At 38.0% G+C, this 21,956-nt stretch overlaps 1 protein-coding gene across 3 annotated transcripts in view; it reads right to left on the bottom strand.

The window, feature by feature from the left end:
• Positions 1 to 2,765: 2,765 nt before the first annotated feature.
• The window catches only part of LOC113542831 (A disintegrin and metalloproteinase with thrombospondin motifs 2), a 123,880-nt gene continuing 104,689 nt past the window's right edge, over positions 2,766 to 21,956 (bottom strand). For all 3 annotated transcript variants that reach the window (XM_034306071.2, XM_034306072.2, XM_026940614.3), the window contains 13 exons: positions 20,284 to 20,397; positions 20,019 to 20,164; positions 18,853 to 19,028; positions 15,403 to 15,536; positions 15,197 to 15,317; positions 15,011 to 15,091; positions 14,733 to 14,896; positions 14,127 to 14,292; positions 13,816 to 13,948; positions 11,835 to 12,042; positions 11,070 to 11,199; positions 9,602 to 9,691; positions 2,766 to 5,799 (listed from right to left, as the gene is read on the bottom strand). In XM_034306071.2, the coding sequence (XP_034161962.1) occupies positions 4,784 to 5,799; positions 9,602 to 9,691; positions 11,070 to 11,199; positions 11,835 to 12,042; positions 13,816 to 13,948; positions 14,127 to 14,292; positions 14,733 to 14,896; positions 15,011 to 15,091; positions 15,197 to 15,317; positions 15,403 to 15,536; positions 18,853 to 19,028; positions 20,019 to 20,164; positions 20,284 to 20,397 (2,679 nt within the window). In that variant the 3' untranslated portion in view covers positions 2,766 to 4,783. The remainder of the gene's footprint in view (positions 5,800 to 9,601; positions 9,692 to 11,069; positions 11,200 to 11,834; positions 12,043 to 13,815; positions 13,949 to 14,126; positions 14,293 to 14,732; positions 14,897 to 15,010; positions 15,092 to 15,196; positions 15,318 to 15,402; positions 15,537 to 18,852; positions 19,029 to 20,018; positions 20,165 to 20,283; positions 20,398 to 21,956) is intronic.

Genomic DNA, 21,956 nt, shown 5'->3' with positions numbered 1-21,956 from the left:
CAAGGAAAAAGACAAGAAAATGCTCCTCCAGCTCTACTTGGAAACTCGGGGCGGTCTCCTTAATCCTGAGTTCAGCAATGGCCGTTAAATCAACATGACTGCTCACAGCACCAACAAATGAGTTACACTGTACATACAAGTAGATCTCTCATCAGTAGATATATTAGCTTGTCTCTAACAAAAGAAGAACATGGAGGCATGCACGGTTTTGTCTTGCTTTGTAGCTCGAATGCACAGAGGTCCAAAATGAGGTTCCCAACTTAATACTTCTAAGGTTAGTCAAATGCAGTGTTATTCTCACTTCTCTTCAGAAGGGTGTCAATACTTTTAAAAGAGCAGTGTTTTGAATGTGTGCATGTATTATTCATTATATATATATATATATATATATTTGAAGGGTGCCAATAATTCTGAAATTTACTATCATAATTCAACACTGATTCGAAGTTTATTATGTATACCAATGCAGTAACTATACAGAGAAGGGCAGGTATCTAAATAATAGAAATATATTAAATAGGTGAAATATTACACTGTGTGTGTGTGTGTGTGTGTGTGTGTGTGTGTGTGTGTAGATAAGCTTCACACCCCAACAATGCAGAACCTCTGAAACTCACTTTCATTTCTCTGGCTGAATAAAGATTAAAAAAACAAAACCCTGCCTTTCTTTAGAGGTCAAATCAATTTCCCTCTCTGTCTTTCTTTCTCTCTCTCACTCTCTCTCTCTCTCTCTCTCTCTCTCTCTATTTTGCTTTCTCATCTCTCTCACTTTCTTCATATCTCCTGGTTTCTCTCTCTCGCTCTCTCTGGCTTGTCAGTCTTTGCTTTTATATTCACATGCAGCGATTTTAGAATTACACGGTGTAATTAAAGCTCCACTCAGCACAGCAGTGTGAGATTATGAATCATATTAATACACCTACTAAATTGTACCTTCCGTACTTCAAAACTTTTTCTCAACGCAGGACTAAAATGCCATTAAATTAATTATTTTATCTATTCTATTTTCCTCATTGATGTTCAGTAAGAATTTGAGACACTTTCACGGGTTGCGACTGAATGGATAATTTGATGAAATGCTTTCCATCAGTAGAATTATACTCTGATCATTTACTGCTCAGGAATTTCTGATAGCTTTCACATCTTATATTCATCAAATTGCCCTCTGTTTGGTCTCACCAGATATGAAAAGAAGCACGTTTTTCTTCTATTCTTTGCCTGAGTGTGTGAGTGTGTGATTATAAATCATATTATTTTGACCATGGAACTGAACAAATAGCTCACTAAACGTGAATCATTAAATACCTGTATATTACCATATTCATAGAAATATATTCCCTGTGTGCTGATACTGTATATTACACATAGGATTAGTAGTTCGTTTATGTTCCAGCTTGTCTATACTCATTCATCTGAATAAACCAGAAGGAATTTGAGCTTCATTCACAGGAGACTTGCGATTTGAACAAGAGGCAGATGACCAAATTCAGAATCTCTACAATGAGACAAGCTAGAATATTAAAATGGAAACGTTTGATCATTATTTCGCCAGATGTGTATAGTTTGTCTCTATAATTTTTCTTTAATATGACAAACTGAAAATGATTACAATAATGCCTTTCCAAGAGCATCCGAATTTATTCAGCTTGTAACCTTGTTCTTTTGACGTGGATGATATAGAATGCTTTGAGACATCCATACTATACACTTTCCCTTTAACAATGTCCCGCAATTTCACACTTTAATGAATTAGAATTCAACGTGATTGCACGTTCCTATTGAAAAACTTTACAGAAACGTTTTTCAACAGGACATACTGAAAGTCAGGTAAAGAGAGCGAGAGAGAGACATTGAGCAAATGCAAAAGAAATGGTTATTGTACAAGCTGGCTTCCTGTTTCAACAACAAGTCTTGTCCTTGGATTCAATCCGCCATAGTACCCCACAGTTCAGGACAACACACCTACAAACAGCTCGTATTTTTAACTTTATGGTGATTAGTTGTCTTTCCCTGTGATGTACACTTGCTCCGTAGCAAAAGATACATGTATCACTGGTAGAATGAGCTTCCACTTCCTGGTGTTTCCATTCCTACCTCTTCAGACAATATCTAAACTAGGGGTCATCAACTGGATCGAAAACATCATGTCAGAAGACTAAGTGTGTTGAATAAGATGTTCAGTATGAGTATCACAGTCTTTAGGATTACAGCAGTGGTTCCTAGGTACAAATCTACAGCATTCAGGTGAGATTATCCACTGAAACACTTCAAGACTTGGACAAAGTGTATCCATGTGGGACCATCCAAAGCATTTACTTCTCTTGTCATGTAATGCAGCCAATTACCACTTTAGCAACAAACAGGAAGTGAGAAAGTGCTGTCATGGGTCTAATGTTGCATTTGAGGTGAAGTTGCAACTTGTAATTCCCTGCCTACAGCTGGCAAAAACCACTGAAAACGCCCCTCAACTCGAAATTTTCTTGAAATTTTCTTCAAACTTCGCATGTCAAATGTCCCGAGGTGGGAAATGACATGATTACAACCTGAGAATTACCACTTACAAGGCACCACAAACACAGCATAGTATGTCTCCATTTTGCATCTACTTGTTTGAAGAAGAGACACAGAGACCTTTTCTTTTCACTCTATTCTGTGGACATCGACTCCATCCAGTGGCTGTGATCGGGTATGCACCAACAGCAGGTGCATTTAAAACTGTTCCCTTTTTCTATTTCTCAAATACAGAGCACTGAGTCATAAAAACATGCTTTTAAAAATACTTTATTTTGCGGAATATAAATTTTTTTCTAATATATTTTTTTTCTGCATTTCACAAATAATATATACAAAAATCAGTGACAGGTGTCACTTGTGAAGATATTGCGTCCATCTTGACCAGGCCAATAAAAAAAAATATACATCAGCTTCTTGAGACAATTTAACAGAAGGTGCATATGAACAAGCGTGAAAGATAAACCCATAGTAAAAAAAGGTGAATCCCTGATTTTTACACGTCAGAGGACCAGTTGGTAATAATAAACCACTTGTAATTGTTCATTTGAATTTAGAATAAATACAGTGTTTTGCCAAGTGGAGTGATATGAACTGAATTTTGATGAATGGTAATATTGACCATTTTCATATTTACGTTGAAGGATGCTTGGGTCTTCTTGCCTACTAATTCCCGATTCCCTAAGTGACCAGGTCTTTTTTATGGCAAACTGTAGTTCGTTCTGTTTTCTGTCATCTTTTTAGCACCTTAAATGTAATAGTCTTGCCCTATTCTATGTGTAATTATTAAAGACATTGAGAAAATGTATTGTGCTGTACTGTAGATTTTCACCAAATTTCTGTGCCTATCGTTAAAACGGATCCAACATTGAATACCCATATTAGTCTCATTTGTGAGTACTGGAATAAATAATTGTAATAGGCATGTGTGTGGTTAGAGTTAGTTTTTAGATCTATGTGGCTACATGCATGCTCTAGACAGGGGCATAATTAATATTATTGGTACTGTATATTAGTATGGAAAAGAGGTTCTCAAAGTGGGGTCCGGGAACCCACAGGGGTCAATGAAGCAGAGACAGGAGGTCCAGGATTTTTACCTTATGTGGTGGAAATTACAACGCACCATTATAAAAGTTATTATATGTATTATTGAGAGCTTATAGTTATTAGCCAGATTGACTGGTCACGTGAATTGCATCCAAACCATAATAACTCAACATCAATTAATCTTATAAATAATGTCAACTTAGTCCTGTTGGTGGAATGCTCAGGAATAAAAAGCTCTATGGCTCCATGCTCTTAAGTGTGTCAACAGAAAAAAGTTCACCATGTTCAGCAGGTTCAAATCCCGAGGATTCATGGAATCATCCATCGAATTTATTTTATAGTTAAAGGGGTGGAAAAAGTTTGACACCCACTGATTTACATTAACTGGCCAAACGTTTGTGGACACCTGACCATCACACCCATGTGTGCTGTTTGAACAGATTTAGTCCCTCTTTTTTGTTATAATAACCTCCACTCTTCTGGGAATCTTTCTACCAGATTTTGGAGCGTGGCTGTGTGGATTTGAGTTCATTCAGCCTCAAGAGCATTAGTGAGGTCAGGCGCTGATGTTGGGTGAGGAGGTCTGGGGTGCAGTCGGTGTTCCCGTTCATCCCAAAGATGTTCAGTGGGGTTGAGGTCAGGGCTCTGTGCAGGACACTCGAGTTCTTCCACTCCAACCTTGGCATACCATGGATTCATGGAGCTCACTTTGTGCACAGGGATACTGTCATGCTAGAACAGGTTTGGGCCAGTGAAGGGAAATTGTAATGCTATAGCATACAAAGACATCCTGTACAATTGTGTGCTTCCTACTTTGGGGAAGGCCCACCTAATGGTGTGATGGTCAGGTGTCCACTAACTGTTGGACATGTAGGCTAGTTTTATTAACCATATTTTTCGTCTTTGCATGCCTGTTAGATGTGTCATAGAAATATTTGAATAGCGAGCTCACGCAAACCTGTGACCTCTCATTTTGTAGGCTACCTAAAAAAAAAACACTTTAAACCTGAGGTCCCTTAAAGAAATGCTCCAAAAGGACTTTGTACTCAAAGCTACTGTGCAAACATTTGCTAGTGGTTTTGGCTCCACAAAGTTCAGTTTGCCCGTAATGTAAAGTGAGTGTGGGAAGCACACAAGCCCTTTTCCAGTTCTTGACCCAAGCACCAAAATGGAGTGTAGAGTTAAAAGTAGCATTGCCATATCTCTCTATAAGAGAAAGCAGGCTTTAAAAGCCCTGAGCTCGTTTCATTCGACGTAAAAAGTTCCTCTTTTCCTCAAGAAGCTCCTGGATCCGCTTGTTGCGAGTTCGTTCCCGCAGGAAGACACGCCCTCTTCTTGGAATGATGTTGTTCTCAGGGAACTCGTCCACACCACTAATTTGGAAAGGGACCTCAATGGCATTGTTTTCCTCCTCTTTGATGGCTGGCCTGGTTGTTGTCACCTTCTCCATCATTGGTGTTGATGTAGTCATTGTCATTGTGGTTGGCACTGTAATGGATGACGTTGTCATGATGGATGATGGTTCAAGACTTTCTTCAGGTGTTGATGTTTCATCAAAAGTTGGCAATAGTGTTGTCAATATTAGTGCCATGCTGGCATTGGTGACTGTTTCTGTCTCGTGCCAGCCCAAAGTGGTTAACTCATCATCCCCACTGGTTTGGATCATTGTTCCGACTTTTCCAGGGTGGGCACCACTGCCAACATGGAATTCATCAAACTCAGCAGTGGGGCTGGTCGCCAAAGTGAAGTCTACCTCCGGCAGTCCAGTCACACTTTTGTTATCTGTATCAGTTTTAACTGCTGTGTTTTGTATTGCATCATCTACAATGGACAAGGTGACACTGGCACTTGCAGTCTGGGTTGTGATGGCGAATGGCGTAGGTGTGCTTGGCTCTGCGAAGAACTTGCTTGGTGTATTTATGGGAACTCTTGGAGTTGTAGCTTCTACCTTAGTGCCTGTTGTGAGGATTGTATATTCCCAGGTGTTATATTCTGTATATGAACTGCTTTCTGTAGTGGTTCTTGTCAGTGTGGAAGGTGGCGGTCTTGTGGTTATCACACTGAAGCTTCTGGTGCTTACTCTTGGTGTAGTTAGTGGATGACCCATTGGTGTAGCGATGCTTGTTGTGCTGCCAGCGCTGCAGGATTTGCAGCAGATGCGCTGGAAGGCAGGTATCATGCAATATTGCTGGAGCATCGCCATCTTGCACAACATAGAGCGGTCAGTGCGACACCGTGAGCCTATAACAAAACAGAGTGAAAGTATCAGACTAGGTGAGGCAGGTACCAAGGCTATGATTTATGCATAAGTATATTTAAGTGCAAGGAAATGTGTCTGTGTATGCAACAGCAGAAAGAAGCAAAGGGAACGGAATAGGAGACAGTTTATTCAGTAATACTGGAAAATAGAAAACCAGAATCAGCATACTTTGCATTCCCATTTTTAACGCATTCTTGAGTTTGCATTTACTAAATAGAAAAACACCTAAACAATTTTTCATTCTTGGTCGAGATGGAAAAGTTAGTGGCTGATGAAAGGCATAACAAGTGCTTGAAACTGTTCACTAGATTGTGTGTTCTAGTCTGTCTAGCCTGGTACTTATTTGGATACCTCGAATCTCAGTTTATTTTGCCATCATTTTTTTGCCTGACTGCCAAGCAGGCTGGCCATGAAAAGTTATTTTGTTCATCATCTAACTGACTTCCTATTAATGAAATGTGCATGCTGGGAAGTTGCTTTGAATATCAGTACACTATCTGGAGGCATGTGCATTTGCAATCTACCAAAAAAACTCAAAGAAGAAGAGTTCCAAGGCTTCCTGTTTTAGCAAGAATTCAGAAATCTTGTCTTTACATTCAATGCATCAAATGGTTCTGCATAACAGTACCAGGAATGAGCTTCCTTCTCCACTTCAAACAACCCAGTTTCTCCATTCCTACCTCTTCAGACAGTATCTGCAGTAATTATTTTCTGCATTCATATTTGGAATGATTATATTTTAGGACACTCTGTGTTTGTGAATGCACTGTTATTTATTATTTATAAACTTAGGTTTAAACTTTAAATCTTTTTTTTTTACTGACTGAGCAGAAAATGTTCAGAGTATAATTCTACTGATGGAAAGCATTTCATCAAATCTAGCACCTGGTCACTAGTCTTTCAGATAATGAACTCTTACAGATAACAAGTGTCTGATTACTGCTTTGCTCTTAAGAAGCCAGGGGTAGAATTTGTCAGAATATGAGTGAGTATATGTAACGCATAACTGCACTCGTTTGCACGTTTGCTTCATTTACATTTAGCTGTAGAGACAAGAGGCATGTTCGGTAAAACTGTTATGTTTTTGTAGATGTGTACAACTTATAAAATTCATTTTTCCAATTCTAGCAGGAATTTTAGATGGAAATACTATGCGGTATGTCTATAATGATAATAAATAGTCGTAATCTGAGAGAGACACAGAAAGGCCAGGCATTTCATCTTTTTCAGAACACATTTTTTATTCCTACTTTTGCAGTTGTTCATGACAGAAACTGAAACAATGAGATGCACTTCCCGTCCCATTAAATATATAGATATAGAGTTGTTCTCTTAAGAAAAATAAATTGACTGTATCGAAAGGTACAAGTTCACAGTAACTTTGGTAAAACACTTCATTACTTTGAGACCAGTCAATCCATTGGTAAATCAAATAGTCACAAAAATAAATCAATCGGTCATTGGTTAAATAAAATACAGGATTTCGATGACGATGTAAAAACTGGCATGGCACGCGTAAGTGTCATATATATGTATATATTTATATATATATGTATATTAAACATTTACAAAACATTAATAAAGTTTCCCTGATAAATCAAAGTGCATATAGACGCAGTGCACGTAAAGTCCATCTGAATGTTTTCCACACATTAGCCAGCCAAGACGCAGCAGGCTGATTGAAGTAACCCAACAGTTACTCATAGGATATAATATTAACTTTTTTTTCTGAGAAGTAAAGAGTTAACAGTCATAAACTTTATTAAATACAGTCAACACCAATGTTTATTTACAAGATCGCACTGCGAGGTCTGGCTTTGCCCCACGTTCGCCGCACGGCTTTTTAGCACGAAACTTCGGATAGCTCGCTACATAGTCACAACAGAAATGTGTGTTTCACAATACAATAACACGTCTGAAGTGATAAAGAGAGGCCAAGTGTCACTTTTTTCTACCTTCCCCCCCCAAACCCACTGGGTAGCCACGTTTTAGGGAGTGTGTTATGTATCTCGGTTTGCTTTGTTCTGTAATGTTTGGTAGAAGCTGCCTCTGGTTCTGTATGTTACAAAACAATACAATACAATATGATACGAGTTCTATGAGTAAAGCCATACTTTCGCAGATAGAAATGCCGATACATTCAAATCCAGTGTAAGGCATTGTTCTCGCGCTCAGTGTCTCAATAAAATGACATGAAGATGAAGGTGTATGAGGTATTTTCATGGATCACTTTCTTTCGTGAGTCCATCAGTAACCGAGAGAAACACACAGTCACACACATACATATACACTCATGCAAAAACATGACACACTCTCATCAATGTCGATGATGTGTGAGGCGTGTGAAATGTGCCCGATCTAAAGAGCGATCATCCCAGCAAGATAAGGAATGTAACTAGAACAACAACAACAAAAATGGCAAACTGTTTCTCTCTTTAAAAAAAGAAAATGGAGAGGCAACTGGCTGAGCATGTCCTGCATAATATAGATCTACCCTCTTCCCCCAAAACACTTTACATCTGTTATTAAATTCTTCTAGTTCGGTATTTAATGTAAAATTTTAAAAATCACACATAACAGTCAAGGATTAAAGCGATTGATAGCAGTCAAAAGGGTAGGCAAATAAGCTACAGCTTATTCATGATAAAACAAATTATTAATTATGTTATGTTATTGATATTCATATAGGTATGTATAAGTACAAATATTATGTATGTATATATATGTATATATATATGTATATATATATATATATATATATATATATATATATATATATATATATATATACATATATATATATATATATATGTATATATATACATATATATATATATATATGTATATATATATATATATATATATATATATATATATATATATATATATATATATATACATATATATATATATATATATTAAACATAGCAAGCACAAATAAGCTGCATTTATTGAATATTTTCTTTAACAGTCAGAGAGGATGGATGATGAGGTGGTGTGGCATTCAATCGTGTGCCATAAAGCGACCCTGTTTTTTTATTTTCACCTGGACGTTCCACCTCATGTATACCATCAGACACCAGTGTGTATCCCAGTGCTTCAGCAGTACTTCCTATTTTTACAGGTTCATATAAATCGTATATCTCTGTTCCTTTTTTCAGTCTGAGAATGGACTAGGATGTGAAATGAGCAGTTAGCAAGTTTCTTTTTTTTTTTTACCTCATTGTGACAAGTTCACATTCACAATAAAGCTTTAGTGATATTTTTCCTCACACACCTGCACCTCAGGTGGCACTTCAACATGGACGCCGTCAAATGTAGCCAATGGCAAAAGAGCACCTCGCAAACGGGCAGCTCCATCCCAAATAATCCTCAGCATCAACTGACCTCTCAGGTTGCAGTTCAACCCGCGAACCCCACCCCCCTTCCTCTGACAAACTTTTCTTTCACATTTTTTCTGTATAGATTTGTTCACAATTTCTGACTGGCCAGCGTTCACAACACAGAGCTCCACAGAGAAAGAGAGAGAGCGAGAGAGTGTGAGAGAGAGAGAGAGAGAGAGAGAGAAAGTGAGACAGGGAGAAACAGAGAAATTGCCCCTTGTCAGAGATGCCCGGAGAAAGAGGATCACCACCCGGGAAAAGAGAAGCGATAGAGCGTTGGTGCTGTAGGCTGATCAGGGAAGTTTGCCCAGCAGAGCGAAGGAGATAGAGAGAGCGACGCTCCAGCCCAAAGAGGAGAGACAGAAAAGTGGCATGGCTTGGCTCGACAGGGATGCTTTACTTGAGAACCTCTGCACCGGGTATTTAGGGTCATGACGCGACAGCCACTGAATCAGGAAATTGCCGTGCTTGTTAAAGTCCGACATGCCCTCTAAAACAAGAGAGAGAGAGAGAGAGAGAGAGAGAGAGAGAATAGTCAGTGAGATAATGACAAACATGTATGAAGTCAAGGACACAACCTTTACATTTTTCTGTGTAGGAATCTGGACCTCAAAGGTAATTTAATGATTGCAATAAAAAATGTAAGCTATCCTGTTAGCTGTTGTTAGTTAGACAGTTAGCAGTAAAGATTATGAACTTTCATAAATACGACATAACATACTCTCAGAAATCCTGTCGGATTATATCTTTTTTGCTATCTATCTATCATTAGCAGTAAAGATTCTTAAAATTATGAATATGACTTAAAATCCCTTCAGAAATTCTGTCAGGTTAGGTTATTTTAGCCTGTTAGCTAGCCGTAGCAGTAGAGAATATACATATTTAGAAATATGATTTATATATATAATGTTAACTTATATTATCCAACTAGTAGAATTTGCAGTAACAGTAATGAAGATTAGCATATAATAGTTGGTGAGGTAGTGTAAGAAGTAAAGATAATGAACATTCATGAATAAGACATTAAAATACATTCAAAATCCTGTCAGATTAGCACCTTTTTGCTTCTATTTAGCACTAGCAGCATAGATAGAATATGACCTAAAAAGCCCCCAGAAATCCAGTCAGATTAGTTTATATTAGCCAGTTGGCTAGTGTAAGCAGTAAATATAATAAACATTCAGGAATATGACTTCCAGAAAGTCAGGTTAGCTCATATTAGCCAACTAGCTAGCTATGACTTTGAAATTATATCAGAAATACTGTCAGGTTCATTATACTAGCCAACTAGCTAGCTTTAGAATTACATATTTATAAATCTATCTTAAACACTCTCTTCAGAAATCCTGTCAGGTTAGCTCATATTTCTCAGTTAGCTCGTGCAAGCAGTAGAGAATATGAACATTTAGGACTTACTAAAATATTCTCAAAAATTTGTCAGTTTAGTTCATTTGAGCTAGCCATCAAGCACTAGTAGTATATATTAGTTTATGAATTTATGAATATAACTTAAAAACCTTTAAAAAATCCTGCTAGCTCATATTATCCAGCTAGCTAAAATTAGCAATGAAAATCATGAATATTTAATCTTTCATACTTTAAAAACCTATCCTATCAGTACAGTTTGTGTTAGCTAGCTCACTAATAAAGCCTGTGAAAATACATGCGCTTGCTATAAATGAATGCTAATCATGTCCTTCTGCCTACTTGAAGATTTCCAGAACTTAAAGACATGCTTTCTCTGGTCTACAAAATAAACACAGACCCTGCTGCCTCAAGTGGATGGATTTTTGATTGTTTCCCCTTTGTGGTTTCGATTTTTTTTTAACTGTTCCCTCTGCGATGTGTAAGAGGAAGAGTGGACTCACTTGGGCATGGGTCCATGGTGCAGGATCTCAGTGCCAGAGGTTTGGATTCCAAACACAGTCCGATGGTGTTGTCGCGAGTATGACAGAGCACCTGTCTCTCTTGAGTCCCTTTGCCACACGTCACCGAACACTACAGGTACAATTAAGACACACGCACACACACACAGAAACCTCTGAGTTTGCAGAAACAAAGCAAAAACTGGTAGCAGGGGCATCAAATGTCACACCTTGAGTTTGGTGACTCCAGTTTTTTAAATTACTTTATTTATTTACATTATTTAGCTATCTAGGAAAGAGTTTTTACAGACTAATAGATTTTTTTGCTAAAAAAAAAAAAAAAAAAAAAAAAAAAAAAGCTGATGACAAAGACATAAGGTTTATATAGGATTGGACAGAATTTATTCTCCATTTTAAGTTTAAAATTCTGTGTCACTAGTCAGAAGTGGTAACATGAAGCACCAGTGCGAAACAAAACAATCACTCTAAATTGTGTTTTTTTTCTTAATAGCCAAGACTAATCACTACTTGTTAAGCATTAATAGGTAACTTGGTTATTCATTTGTTTGTTGCTTATTTGGACCTTTGCAAGCCAAGAATTTTATGTGGCTGGACCTTTACAAATTTTAGTTCAATACCTCTGACCTATAATATTAAATCCAACAGATTTCTTTCTGCTTTGTCTGAACTAAAACGTAAGCCAGATTTCAAAAGCTTATTGAACACCATGAGTGAAATAATGTGTGTATGTGTGTCAAGTTATTGCACCTGTGACCACGGCCCCAGTTTCCACTCAGCAGGACAGAGCATGCGGTTGCAGTCACGTCTCGCCTCAGGACGTTCATCATTGCAGTATCGACTCCGGATTGACTTGAACTTTCCATCTCTGAGTGGCTGAACGCAGCGCACTGAGCGTGTCTGAGTCCCGAACCTACCACAGGACTTACTGCACTCACCCCAATCTCCAGTCACCCAGCTACAACACACACACACACAAACACACACAGAAGGCATTTATTATAGAAAATAGTTATCACAATCCTTAAAAAAGTTACTAAACCCAGCAGCTCTGATAGTTTCAGCTGTAATTCATGCCTTCATTCTAATACTTTATCGTTTTTACATAGGTCAGTATTGTGGATGCTTCTCGTAAACTGGTTAAAAAAGTGTGTGTTGATATAGTGAAGTTTTCTGTGAAGACATGTTTATTTAACTCTTATAGAAGCAGTTTCCAATGTCAGCATTTTGTAATAGTCAGAGGTAAAGTAATTTTATGTTTTCCACCATGGGAAAGTCTTCAGTCTTGGAGGTTTCTCAGTAACATGACAAGCTGCACTTTTTTGTCTTATTAACTTAAAGACAGAGAAAAAAAAGAGGCTGGGGAGGGAATAATTGTTTATATCTGTTATAACATAAGTGATAACAGGAAATAACTATCATTAAATGTAACTATAAATGGATAAAACAGTACATTTTGTCTACTCTTATGTGAATAAGCATATCTAAATTTACACCATAATAAATAATAATAATAATAATAATAATAATAATAATAATAATTAAAGCTGCAATAAGCATTTTCAGGGGCCAAGCACCCAGACTCTGTGAGCCACACATTCACAGACACGCTACAATTGTTGCCTAAGCAATCACAGGAAAGCAGAGCCATAACTTTAGGGAAAGGGATTCAAGAGTGATTGTAGTTTCACTCATGATGTGTATGTTTTGACCACAGACAGTGGTGGAATTCCTTGACTGTAGGAGGAAAGGTCTAGATGGACAAATGGGAAGCAGGGTGGCATTGCTGCAGCATTGTTTATACAGGTGTCAAGATGATGTGAGCCAAATTTGGTGAAGACTGGACAAAATTTGGAGCAGGAGTACCAAAAATGGCAGTTACTTTTGACCAGTAGGTAGCGCTGGCACGAAATTTGTTGCATAGGCTCAGGTCATGGTCCTGAAGATGCCTACCAAGTTTTGTGTCAATGTGCAAAGTTGTTGCTGAGATACAACCTCACATCCTGTTTGGCAGCTTCGCCATCAGATTCGTTGGCCCATTACGGACAAATATATTTGGAATATTCTAAATTCTTTTGATAAAAAAGTGTGTGTAATTGTTGATATAGTGAAGTTTTCTGTGAGGACATGTTTATTTAACACTTATAGAAGCAGTTTCCAATGTCAGCGTTTTGTAATAGTCAGAAGTACAGTAATTTTAATTTTAATTTTTGTGAGGCTTACTCTGAAGATGATATGTGCCAAATTTGGTGAAGATTGGAAAAAAATTGTAGGAGGAGTAGCAAAAAAACTGTTTTTGACAAAATCCAAGATGGCGGAAAATCTAATTGGGGGAAACTGACATCATAGGAAATATGGTTCAAAAGTTATGACCATAAATGTACTTCCAAATTAGGCCTAAATTTGACCCGATGGTGGCACTACAGTGTTGGCAACACTTGGCCCAAATTTGGTCAGAATGTTCCTTAAACCCTCCCCAATCAGTCTGCCAAATTTCACAACTCTTGGCTCTCATAGACACCCTAGCCAGAAAAAGAAGAAAACATAGAATAACAATAGGGTGCAATATCTGATGCTTGGCCCCCTAATAATAATAATAATAATAATAATAATAATAATAATAATAATAATAATTGTTGTTGTTGCTGCTGTTGTAAAACATTATTATTATTATTATTTAACAATATCATTGCCTGTGTAAAACACAACATACACACACACACTTACGTACATGGGCTGAGCACATTCTCGTAGGTAGCAGTCCCTGAAAATTACAGAAGGTTTTTTGATTTTCTCACAGAAGCGCCGGTGCACCAGCCTCATGTCAGCATTCTTACGGCAACCATAGCGTGTCATCTGTGTGCCTGATACACAGAAATGAGAATACACACACACACATACACACAAAGAGCTGTTTATTATGCACTGGCTGCATGCTAAGGTAAACACACCCACACATTACAGTTTTACATAGATTCTCATTCCTTTACTTTTTTTTCCATAAAACACACAAAACACATGTGTGCTGTTAGGATGTAATACCTGTCCCGCAGGTCTTGGAGCAGGGGGTCCACTTCTTGACCACCCAGGAGTAGGGCACTGCATTGTCAGGCACCATGTTGTTCTCGTTGGCTCTGTCGCTCAGCTGGTCAAAGTCGGTAATGTATTTGATTGACACCTTCACCCGTGCTGAGCTGTGCATCCGGATCTATCAAATAAATGTATAAGCATGCTAGAATGTGCCTGTGCCTAGACATACAGTGTCATTATGCATGTAGAGTAACATAAATACACCTCCCACATGCAGTGTTTCCTGGTTCTTATTGCTTAGCAAGCATCTTTTAAAGATTCTGTCCTTTTTTTCTCTCCCCTTTTAATGTAAAGTGGGTGGGGCTAATCATGGGTAAACCTTGGTACTTTCAACAATTACAAGGCTAAAGTCACTTGCTCCTCCCACAAAGCCTTTATCAGAACTATTCTTTTGTGGAATTTTGATGTAACAAATACATTTAATCTGCATGTCTACAGTATCCAGGTGAGATTATCCACTGAACAAGTGTTTTTAGGATGTGTAAATCTTAGCAGAAGAAGAAGGTGAGTGATTACATTTTCTGATTTTATTCTGAGGAAAATTAATAGTGTGCTTACCATGATAACGACATCATTCTTCAGAGGTCCGTTGGTCTGAATGGTGTCTTTGTAATTCTTGTTCTCGTACTGCCACTCCAGCCCTTTCTCAATGACTGAACGGGTTTCTGGGTAATCTCCATGAGAGTTTAGGAAGAAATCACCAGTTGCTTTGTTCTTCACAGCTGCACAAACACAAAAAAACAAACAAAACTCATATCACACTTAGTGATACAATCAGTGAGCCTCCTAATTTCTACCTGCTGAAATTCTGTTTAGATTAATTCTGTTTAGATTACCTAAAATATTAGCTGTTCCATTGAGTTCCTGGATAAGCAGATGCCTCGCTCCTCTAGGAATTTCAAGCACTTTAATAACACCTATGAGGCCAAACCACAAAACACATTTTGATGTAAAGTTGCAAAAATGCTATTACCCCTCCAATTTATTCAAATAGTTCAGATTTATGTTAAATTAAGCCCTACCTTTCTTATCAGCGAAAGTGAAGTTGAACCTGTGAGTCTTGCACCTGGTTCCATCCCCCCCACACACGCCGCACTTGTCCTCCTGAAGCGGTGAACCCACCACATTCTCACAGCCCACTTTCTGAAAAGAGAGAGAAATACCATGAGCAAATAGCAAATCACACACACCTACACACATACGGGCACACACATGCCAACGGGCTCACCTCGCACTCGCCATACACACACACGCTATAGGGGTCTTTGTAGGAGCAGCGGATGCCCGGTTCCACCAGCTCCTGCATGTTCACCACCACTCGTGTCTCTTTGGACTGGCAGTACAAGGTGCAGCGCTGTTTAGCTACAGGACAGGAAACAGGACCATTAATAATAAAAATAAACTGATATATTTAAAGCAGGAATTCAATAAAATGCAGTTTAAACAGTCTCAATGCAGTCTCAATGAATTACAATGTGATTTAGTATTGGGCAAAACTATTTGACAGAGAGTATTAGCTTTGAATTGGGGAGGACCACTCATTTTTCTTGGCAAGTACAGAGGCCATGCCTCTTTTACTGTAGTGACAGATGCAGAGTCCACACTTCCTTCACTAAAACTGATAGGCACAGAGACCTCGCCTCCTTCACTGGGACAAGTCATAAAGGCCATGCTTCCTTAACTGGGATTGACAGGCACAGAGTCCACGCCTCCTTCACTTGGACTGACAACTCATAAAGGCCATGCCTCCTTCACTGGGACTGACAGGCACAAGGACCATGCCCCATTCAGTGGGACTGAAGGGAACAGAGACCACACCTCCTAGGTACTGACAGACAAAGAGACCATGCCTCCTTCACTGGAGTTGACAGAAACAGAGACCATGGCACCTTCACTTGGACTGAGACATAGAGACCACACTTCCTTCACTTGGACTGACAAGCACAAAGGCCACACTTCCTTTACTGGGATTGACAGGTACAGAGGCCACGCCTCCTTCACTGGGGCCGACAAGTCACAAAGGCCACGCCACCTTCACTGGGGCCGACAAGTCACAAAGGCCACACCTCCTTTACTGGGATTGACAGGTACAGAGGCCACGCCTCCTTCACTGGGACTGACAAATTACGTAACATTTGTCCGTAACATCTCTATCGAAGTGTCGTGCCAATTTGTTTGATCAGACATCAACAAACATGTGGTTTGTTTGTTTCTATCCCCATCCTTTACAAATACTCACATATTAATTTCTTATAACAGTAGGTGTTACTTTGGTGTTTGCAGGCTACCAGTCAGGGGCATGGGAGGAGGCAAACCCTGCAGATTTGCTAACATACCTGGAACTGAGTTGCATGAAAAATCCTTTCATCTGTTATTGATTTGACACATTCTGCTGTTTGGCATCAAATCTGACTCCAAAAGTCCCCGCTTAGCTAAGATCCACTTTGGCTGTTCCTACCGTGATCATGAGATCCGAACTCACAGCTGAGGAGTTAACGGTTTTGTGGAGATTACACATACTACAGGCACAGCCTGTTCAAGAAACTCAAGCTTGCAGAGGAAGCTGATGCAAGGAATAAAACACTTGTGGGCCTGCTGTTATGAAAATAATTAAAGATGGGTTTGTGTGATGTGTTACCACCACAAAGTTGATTATTTTCCAATAATACATCCAAGTGTTTTTATTCTTCTAGTACCACAGAAATGGCAACATTACCAATTGTTTATTTATTAAAGAATGAGACATTGTACATTTTATACATTTATGGTTACATTTAATGTTGGAGAACATCTGCAAAACAATTTAGTTTGTTATCACTTACATTATAACAGCTATAAACTGTTCATTATAACAGCTATAAACCCTTACCAGCCTCTCTTTTTTTTTCCTCACAAAGAATTTTTTAAAATCCATCTGGCATACAAGTGCCTGTATAAGTTGTTACTATAGAAGTGATAATGTATTACAACAAGCTCATTAATAGAAAGATGCAATTTGTCTTGCAAAAGTGTACTCCCATCTCACACACACTGTTCCCAGATGACAATGTTCAGAAGCACTTCTGACAAACCGTAAAGCCTCTGTCACTGGCACTGACAGCCACAGAGAAGAAAGGAGGAGAGAGTGATAGTGAAATGCCTTCTGGCTGATACATACAGTTTTTAATTGCTGCAGCTGCATCGTAAATATTGAGTCTGGTGCACTGATTGAAACTGGCAAATCTTTACAACTCAACAGCATGTTATCAAAAAAACATAACATCTTTTATATCAGAACAGTTAATAATGATGAAATCATGGGACACATGAAAAAAGAATAAGGAACTAGAATATTTCTGTGGCTTGTAACTATCACTTGAGCTCTGCATCAAATCAATATCACTTTGCTAAATCCTACCAGATGCATTTGAGCTCCAAAACTGGGCTCGGGGAATAATAATAATCCAGGCATAGAACTCTACACACATTCTGCTGTGTTGCTGTCAAATCTACACAACTCCAAAAGTTCCCGCTTAGCTAAGATCCACTTTGGCTGTTCCTGTTGTGATTGTGAGATCCAGACTCACAGCTCAGGAGTTAACGGTTCTGTGGAGATTACACAGCCTGCTCAAGGAACTCAAGCTTGCAGAGGACGTTGATGAAAGACAAAAGCAGGCATTAGAGCTGGCAGCTGAAATGTGATAATATTTTCGCCCTTTCGCAGTTCTCTGGAGCTGAAAACATGCAACGGTGACAGATTTATAGGCATCTGTTAAAACAGAGCCAAATCAAGCTCAGAAGGGGGTCTGACATGAGGCTTTTGGTGACGAGCTCAAGATTTTTAATAGGTTGGACATGGAGACAGGGCTTTTCAGTAGCATCTAGACCACTGCCTTTAAACACAAGTGCTTGCCTTTAAGCCCCCACCCCAAAAAAAATCAGGGATAGAAAATGTGGACTGAATAAGGAAATTGCTTTTTTTTTTTTGCTTTACATTACATATGATATAAAACCAAAAGACAATTTTAAGCATGATAAATTAAACAATATTGAATAATAAAATAATATATTGTTGCATGAACAGTAGCAGTTGTAATGATCACATTATTTACAGCAAATTTGGTTTGATTTAAAAATATGGCTGCCACCTTCATTATTCGGCAGTTAAAATATAAAATAGCACTTGATTCAGCACAATTATTATTATTATTATTATTCCTTTTATTCTGTTAGCTGTGCACACATCTCCCTACAATGTCCAGCAATGTCCTCCATGGCAAAAAAAGGTTTCATACACTTTAATATGATGGTACTATAGAATTAATTAATAGTATCATATTTTTGTATTTAATATGACATTTAATAGTTTTTTGAGTGTGTTTATATGTACAAAAGATTTCAGTGTGGTTACATCTGTCAGACAATGGGGCTGGACTTAATCCTGCTCCTCGGTCAAGGCAATATCGTGCAAGTCCGTGGTCAGAATTGCACGTAGCTGGGACACGCCTCTGTTTTACTCAAACTCCACCCCACCTGCATCACCCTCTCATAACGTCGGAGTAGCACTTAATTCTAGAGTTGCGTTGGAGGTCTGAATACCAGTGTGTCTGATTTCAGTGCTAAATCCTCACTACTTTCTTTTAACTCAACTCTGAATCCAACCTTTAGTGTCTGTATTGCTTGTTGTTTGGTTACTTACGGTCAGGGTGCTCATAAGGCAGCCAGTGGTGTTTCATGTTGTGGTACTCAAACTTGCTGTCCATGGAGCTGCATTGCTCGGCCCTGTAGTCCCGGTAAGGGTCCTCACACTCATGAGTGTTACACACCCGGAACTGGTAGTTTGAGCCTGGGCAGGTGCGTCCACCATTAGCAGGACTGCAGAAGATGGAAGAAGTAAAATAATAATAATAATAAGACTTATAATAAGTGCTTCATTATTGGCATAACAACCTTGACAACAACATTTGGTGGAAAGTAAGCTCCACCAATTTAACAGAAAACTCCATCTCAAACATAAGGTATAACGTTCAGGTTTTCCTGTTAGGTCCTAAAAACAAAAGAGCAAGAGCTTCCTTTTTTACTCGCCATTTTCCAAAGACGTTCAATGTCATATTAATGAGAAATCTAACACTGAAGTAGTGGAGAAGTTCATGCAGACTAGTTTCTAGTGGGTTGCATTTTCCAAGAAATTGGATGTTTTTACAGCATTAATCTATCAGAATTTAACATTGGATATTTAAGGAACTGGCAGTGAAACAACTAGTCATTATTTATAGAAAACTAAAAGCTGATGATATTGTGCATATGTGAATATAAAGTAATGCTTTGTAGCTGCTGTTATAATGGCTCCTTTAATCAGCCTGCAGGATCTCGCTTTTCTTAATGATTTTTTTCTTTCTCCTTCTGAAAATGCTTTCTCAGGTAGCATGTGTATTCAAAGTTTTACTGCCCAGACCAAGTGTATGGTTGAGTGCCTCAAAACTTCTCTTTTTCAATGCGAGGTGACATAGCTGCATAGATAATCACAAATGTGTATATGGACAGGACTAAAATCAACAGATGACTGTTGAGTCTGGTGAAAAAGAGTAGGTGATTCAGCCTGTAATTTTCTCAGTCGAGAATGGAAAAAAAAAGCAGACATGGCCGATCCAGATGGAAATAAAATCACAGAGTAGTACCTGTAAAATAAGAAATTACCCCAGGACCCCATGTACATTCAATTCTATCCGGATAGGGCTTAAGAAGTTCATTATAAAATGCATTTTAGATGCCATTGAAAATCACATGTTAATTATAAAGACTGTAATAATAAAGTCGTTCATGGTGGATTCTTCCTTTAAGATTTATGTGCCCACACACACATACCGTGGATTGTCACAAGCGCGAGTGCGGAATTGTAGTCCTCTGCCACAGGCCCGATTGCAGGCACCATACTCACTCCACATGCCCCAGTTCCCATCTCGCTTTATGATGTCTGGAGTCAGCCACACACAGTGTCCTTTAAAACAGTGCTAAGACCAAGAGACACAAAGACCGAGAGACACAAAGTAAACACAAAAAATTCGAATTATGTGATAAGAGAGCTGTATTTTGCAGATACATATTTGTGTACATGGCCAAGAGCTAGCACCTTGCCCTCCCCACATATCGTGCCATCAATTGGTGGTCCTTTTTTGGTCTTGCAGAAAAAGGGATTGTCTGGATGAGCACACCACAGCTGCTTGCATGGGTCAAAGGGGCGGTACTGAGGGAGAACAAGCATGTGCAAGATTATTGCTGAATCAAAGCAATCGCTTCTATTCAGGGACAGAGTAACAGATAATATGACAGCAACACTTGAAGGCAATCTGTTATAATCTGGTAAAATCTTCAGTGGCATTAATCTTATCTTAGATATTTGAGATCTACAGCTGCAGTAACACACTCAAGACTTTGTTATTAATATTTTTAATTAATATTTTATTCTTTTCTATAAGAGGGCATCAAAACTATGAAATTTATATAATATAATATAATATAATATAATATAATATAATATAATATAATATAATATAATATAATACAATACAATATAATATAATATAATATAATATAATAAAACACAATATAATATACACTCACAGACTGGTCTTATGCCAGACTTGTTTGAGTTGACAGGAAGGCTATAGTACCTCAAATAACCACTCTTTACAAACATAGTGAGCAGAAACGCATCGCAAAATGCACAATATGTCAAAGTACGACAGCAGAAGACCACATCGGGTTCCACTCCTGTCAGCCAAGAACAGGAATGTGGGGCTACAGTGGGTACAGATTCACCGAAACTGAACAGATGCTTTTCCAAACTTCCAAACTAGAGACTGCTGTCCATAAAAATAACAGTGGTCCTTAAAGAGTTACTGTCTGAGTTAACAATGTGTAAAAATGTAAAAAAAAAAAGCTGTTTCATGCAAAGCAAAACATAGCAATGAAGAATAAAAAACACATTTTCAGTCATGGTGATTCTGACAGCCTTAGACCAACATCACAGTGAGCCTACAAATGTTAGCTAGCAATGCCACATGACCACCACTTGGGTTTAGACATGAAGCAAAAGTAGCTAGATGAATGGAGGGTTTGGAATGAAAGGTTTGGAGCTGTTGGAAAAGGTTTGTCTTGGCCTTTTTGGTCAGTTAGTTTACAGGATTGTGACTCGAGAAACTCAAGAGAAACACTTTACCTTCTTGTAAAGTGGACTACAATTTCAAATTGTTCAACACTTTTAAAAAAAAGACAAGCTATATTTTTTGTCATTAATTTCAAGAGAAGAAAAGAGACAATTGCTTATAGATGTTATAAGTAATAACAGGAACTACGTTTTTAGGTGGCTGTTCAACAACATTAAATGTAACTATAAAGTGACTAAAAGTACAACCTTTTATAAAATTCTAAAAACACATTTGGCCATCAATATTCATGCCATAATTAATTAATATATTAATAAATACAATAATAAACTACAAATTTATGAATGTATAAAATTGAAATAAAATAACTGCTTAAAGTTTTGTAACTAAAACTAATGTTTTAAATAATATAGTACATGTAAGGATTTTAAAAATAGATTTCACAATTTAGATTTCACAAAAATCTAATATATATAAAATGAATTCATTAAATAAAATGTACTTAAAAGTGGATTTTGTTCAAGTGTGACAAAATTCATATTTATAGCACAGTGTGCAAAATTATACAAGAAATAAAATAAATAAAGTAATCTAAAAAATAAACACAAGCTGAATTTTAGCTAAAACATATTTCACG

The sequence above is a fragment of the Pangasianodon hypophthalmus genome, chromosome 7 (assembly GCF_027358585.1).
Source record: "Pangasianodon hypophthalmus isolate fPanHyp1 chromosome 7, fPanHyp1.pri, whole genome shotgun sequence".
Lineage (NCBI taxonomy): Eukaryota > Metazoa > Chordata > Actinopteri > Siluriformes > Pangasiidae > Pangasianodon > Pangasianodon hypophthalmus.
Note: the sequence above shows the minus strand (reverse complement) of the source record. Positions and strands in the feature narration are given on the sequence as shown.